At 39.2% G+C, this 5,461-nt stretch overlaps 1 protein-coding gene across 1 annotated transcript; it reads left to right on the top strand.

The window, feature by feature from the left end:
• The first annotated feature begins 353 nt into the window (after positions 1 to 353).
• LOC138002791 (matrilin-3-like) lies at positions 354 to 4,919 on the top strand. The gene is made up of 5 exons (XM_068848771.1): positions 354 to 384; positions 1,138 to 1,260; positions 3,918 to 4,040; positions 4,332 to 4,495; positions 4,884 to 4,919. Exons 1-5 carry the CDS (start codon positions 354 to 356, stop codon positions 4,917 to 4,919), a joined length of 477 nt encoding a protein of 158 aa, XP_068704872.1.
• The last annotated feature ends 542 nt before the right edge of the window (positions 4,920 to 5,461 follow it).

Below are 5,461 nucleotides of genomic sequence, written 5' to 3'. Positions count from 1 at the left end.
ACTTTCACTGATGAAGGTATGTACCGCTGCGTGGCGTCAAATCCCGTGGGATCGGCCACAGCCGCAGCGCTCCTCAAAGTTACAGGTGAATAGCTTCATGGGTCACAGGTTGGATTAGTAGTACCTTCGCTTCAATGGGCTTCTACAATAACGAAAGTCTCTTAAATCTTGGCCATATTCCCTAGTTTCCTGATGTGTCTCTTTATTCTCTTTTGTAGAAAATATGAAAGTTTAATTCCAATCAACAATAGGTATTCTCACTCGAAATTTTCATTTCTGTCAGATTTTGATGAGTGGAGAACCCGCAGTGATGATTGTCAGCAGGTGTGTGTCAACACGCATGGCACGGGTACATGCTTGAGAAAGATAGGAAGGCATGCCAAGGTAAATTATTTCCCATCATTTATCTGTGCTCACAATGAGTAGCCAACGTATTAAAGGTTAGCAGTAATAATGACGAGGGACATCTCTCGACGATTACATGATCGAATATTCCCTTTCGTATGGAATGAGGGCATTGTTCTGCTACTGAAAAGCTTGCCATTGAACAACATTTACCACTGGTCTACAGTATCGAGGTCTGAACAAAAAATAATTTGAACAGTTATTTTAAAGTTGTTGTGAGGCCCTCCTTAGTGGCAATACTTACAAATAATAAACTGTCTCTCTCCCCCCCCCCCCCCCTCCCCAACCCATCATGTCTCATTAGCCTAGTGGAAGTTGACATTAGCAAGACGAAATTCTGAAACTCTAGGCTCGATTCCCGCCTGGAATCCGATCGACTGATCTACAAGACGAAATTCTGCAACTTTAGGCTCGATTCCCGCCTGGAATCCGATCGAGCGAATGCTACGTCGTTTAAGATGAAGCGAAAGGAAAAGTCAGTTTGACATAAAGAAGGAAGTGCTATCCCATTTTAAAGAGGCTTTTTTACACAGCACAAATCGCCAAAATCGAGCATGAACGAGCGCGATGCTTGAGACGGGATGGAGGGAAAACAACGATCTTGTGTCATTCTCGTGTCCGGCGATTCTCACATGGCTAAATATTATTTGTTAATTCTTACCATTTCATGACATAACATTCGTATTTGATATTTATTTAGTTTTGCTCTTCTTCTTCTTTCTTTTCTTTTAGATGTCGATGAGTGCATTTTAGGAAGCCACATGTGTGATCACATTTGCCACAACACTCTAGGCAGTTTTAGATGCAGCTGTCAATCGGGATACAGGCTAATGGCGGATCTCACAACTTGCACGGGTAATTTAATTCGAATGTTTAAAGTGCTACTATGCTACTACTGGAATTTTCCCATTTAATGTCCGCTATTACTTGAAATTGCTGGATAAAGAAGAAAATCATGACGTCAAAGACTCAACAGTTTAAGAATGCAATGCGTGTGTACACGGCCTAATTAATATGCAGCACGGGAGTTTCGGGGCTTTCAGACTTTTAAACTCGTGTTTTGCGTAAGTCATAAGCTGCATTTAGGGGATGAAATTTTAAACTTGTGAGTAAATGATGCCTCATTCCCTTGATCCAACTCTCTTTGGTCTAATCGGTCAGCGGTCAGTTTTGAACGTGAGTAACGGCGGACCGTGAAATCCAAAGTAAAAAGCCTTTGGATAAAAATCAAAGCTCACTGAGCTCGAACATTTTGTCAGTCAGGTGTTAAGGAAACACACTTTCAAAATCAGTAAAAAAAGGAAGTGACTTTTTGATCATTGGAGGAGCAAGGATGGCACAGTCGGTTAGTGCGCGGCCTTGGTGCAAGAGGTCCTGAGTTCGATTCCCGGATCTCGCATCCTTGTTTCAACTTCTTTCCTTTCCGTGTAGCTAAGTAGCTTTAAATACCCGTAAAACGGAGCACTGATGGAGAGGGGGGAGTAAAATGAGCGCACCGTCGACCTCAGGTTTGTCAGTTGAATTACTGTTACGAGTTATCGACGGTTGCTTTACTTTACTTTACTTTACTTTATCATAATAATAATGATAATAATAATAATAATAATAATAATAATAATGATAATGATAATGATAATGATAATGATAATGATAATGATAATGATAATAATAACAATAATAATAATAATAATAACAATAATAATAATAGCAGCATTCATATTAGAGGACGGGAAACTCGTCAGACGGGTAATTAACCCATCTGACGAGTTTCCCGTCCTAGTGTGAATTCGCGATGAAAAAGTTATCTGATTCACATTAGGACGAGTTTTCAGGACGGGTTAAGATGCCGAGGTACTGGTGCGAGATGTGCGTGGTTACCTAGCCAGTAGTCCAGTCGGCGCATTTTCTCCTAAAACTCGACCTGGAAACCCGTGTAAGTGTGAATTCGTGATGCATTTTGACGAGTTTCTCGTCTAGTCAGGAAACACGTCTTTAAAAACTCGTCGACTCAGGCGGATAATTGGACGGGTAAATTTGGACGACTTTCTCGTCTAAAACCCGTCCCGACCCAACTTCACACTAAAACGGGAAACTCGTTTCAGACAAGAAACCCGTCCAAGACGGGTTACTCGTCTCTAGTGTGAATTCGGCCAATAATAATAATAATAATAATAATAATAATAATAATAATAATAATAATAATAATAATAATAATACCAAAACTTCTTAGCAGCACGAAGTAAGATATCGCTTTGATGATCCATACGATGTTTTTGAAATTCATATTTAATCAATACATGTTTCGGATGAGAGGTTCTGAAAATTGTCGCTCCCGGTGTTCAGAAGACTGTTTTAAAATTCTCGACTCTGCTTCCACACGTTTCCAATTGAAAATCAAAGAAGCCATGCACATCCTTTGGGAGCAGCCATCTTTAAATTCCCAAGTCAAACATCTTAATTTATCCCTTTCATACTAATTAGTTTCTTTTCTTAGCCTAAACAGTTTGATTTTTTCTGTTTTGTTTCGTGGTTGGGTGTTTTTATTCTGTTCTCGCCTTCATCCTTAATTATTCATGTTATATCTCACTTTGTTACACTATTTATTGCTCAACTTTAGTTTAATTCTCATTTGTCAACTGACGATGGATGATGTTTCATCCGAAACATGTATTGATTAAATATGAATTTCAAAAACATCGTATGGATCATCAAAGCAATAATAATAATAATAATAATAATAATAATAACAATAATAATAATAACAATAATAATATGTTTATTCACTCTTTGGTAGCATTTGCTAAATTACAAGAGGAGTTCAGTAACTAGAAAATGCATAATAGCACGAGATTGCAAAACTTACAAGGACAAAAATAACGGTTACCCGTACTTGAAAGTAATAAACCTATCAATGCACAGAAGTCTGTTGTTGTTGACGCACTGCCTAGCTGTACCCGAGCGGAGACCGTATCCATGGCTTACGCTTGATCGTTCAGGGAGCAGACGAGCAATGCAGGGAGACGATGATGCCGATAATGCCTGAACAAAGCGTTCGCAAGCTTGACCTCGGCGCTCTAGCAGTGTCTGTAGACCAGAACGAACAAGCGCTTGATCATAACTTAGGTTTGGCAGAATAATGCGCAGAGCTTCACTTTGAAGGGATTCAATTAGCTCACTTAGGTAATCGGGCAAACCAGCTCAAACAGGGAATGCATATTCCAAGACAGAGCTTAAACTACTGTATCCTTTTTGTGAGGAGATAAGTAAAGCGAAGGTTACTTGATTAACAGAATGGCTGGCTGACAGCCTAACTGGCTGAATGACTGACTGAGTGACACTGAGGGAGGATAATTTTTTTTTTGTTTAATTAACTTAATGGGTGACTGGCTTGCTGATTTCCTGTAACTGGATAAATGACTGTCTGGTTAAACGACAGGCTAAACCACTGGCTGACTGATTGACTGGCTTTTTTCACCCACTAATTAATTATTGGTCTTCTCTTTTTGACGCAGATATTGACGAGTGCACAGAGCCTGATCATAGCTGTTCTCAACTTTGTAACAACACCGAAGGAAGTTACAACTGTTTCTGCTTAAAAGGCTTCTTTTTGCAAAAAGACAACAAAACTTGCGTTGGTACGTTTTGGTGAAGTAAACGAGTCTTTTTGGCTTATCATGCTCCGTTAGTGAACGGCTTTTGGAGCCTCAGGTAGCACCTCCGATCACTGGCGATTTTAGTGGTGGCTTTCGACTTTTTTATTTGATCTGTATAGCTATGGCTTTAAATACCCGTTGAACGAAGCACTGATTGCCGGAGCGAGGGGCGTAAACGGTTCAATGTGGGACTTTCACTGTTACCCGGCAGAGCTTTATAGCACAAGAAACTGTGACGTGTAATTGAGTTTTCGCTTATTTTCCATATTCCAGACCACAACATCATTTTGGACAGCTCCAAGCCGACAACGCTCTCAGCTGGATTGGGAGCGTTCGTGGCGATGGCGGGTATCACTGTGTTTATTATTCTTGGAACTGTGATGTGTGTAATACTCTACAAACGAAAAGCACGAGTTCGAAGCGCTCGTTTGGCAGAGGTATGCATTTATCACGACTTTAAATACGTTTTACTTAAAGCATGACAAGTAAAACATTAATGATCTTTTTCTTGGAATTTGCAGTCTTGATAAAAAGAATTCATTCAATAATATGTCGGACAAATGTGCACATTACTGCTTGAAATGTGAAGTAGGAGTACACGTTCGTAAGTTCTCTAATGCCGGGGCCACTTAAAGGCTTACATGTAGAAAGAACGTACCTTTGCAATCTATAACAAGTACTTTTAAAGGGGTTATCCCCCAAACAAGAAAAAAGAAAGCAAAAAAATGAAATAACGGTCTTATTGGCATCCCAAACAAATCCTTTATTGTTGTAGCATACTTCATTTTAACTACTTAATACTGTTTGTTTTTATGTTTACACCAGGACGGAAAGAAATCACTGTTTTCATGGACGGAGTAGCACTTGAGAAACACATGCAAACCTTTTGAAACCAGAGCTATGTCGTCTTTTTTTCGATAGTATAGACACCAAAGTATCGAAAAAGAAACACCCTTGAAAGGAAACCCTTTTAAAATCGGTGCCTATGCCTACAAACCGTAGACATACATATTTATTACGTCTAAGCCCCAACCTTAAAACTGTTTCGTGTTCAGGGTGCTTAATGTCTCGTGATTTAATATCGCTTTTCCAAGTGTTTCGTTTTCGGAGCTGTTTTGTAACATTCTTTCCAAAGTAGAAATTAAGCTACAGATCCGTACCTCTCACAAACTTATTTTGTAAGAACGTTTGGAAGACACACTTTTATGCATTTTGTAAAACAGTTTTATAATAAATTTATATGATAAACAAATGGAGAATGTGTTGTCGTATCCAACATTACATGGTTTCCTTACTTACTTGACCCTTAAAGGCACTGTTACACTTGGCAATGTTTCGTGCAAATTGTCTCTCAATTTTGTTTTTACAAGAGTTATCACCTTGCAAAGCTATTCGCGTGATGG

The sequence above is a fragment of the Montipora foliosa genome, chromosome 5 (assembly GCF_036669935.1).
Source record: "Montipora foliosa isolate CH-2021 chromosome 5, ASM3666993v2, whole genome shotgun sequence".
NCBI classification, from domain to species: Eukaryota; Metazoa; Cnidaria; class Anthozoa; order Scleractinia; family Acroporidae; genus Montipora; species Montipora foliosa.
The sequence above is the reverse complement of the archived record's forward strand: the minus strand, read 5'-3'. Positions and strand labels throughout refer to the sequence as shown.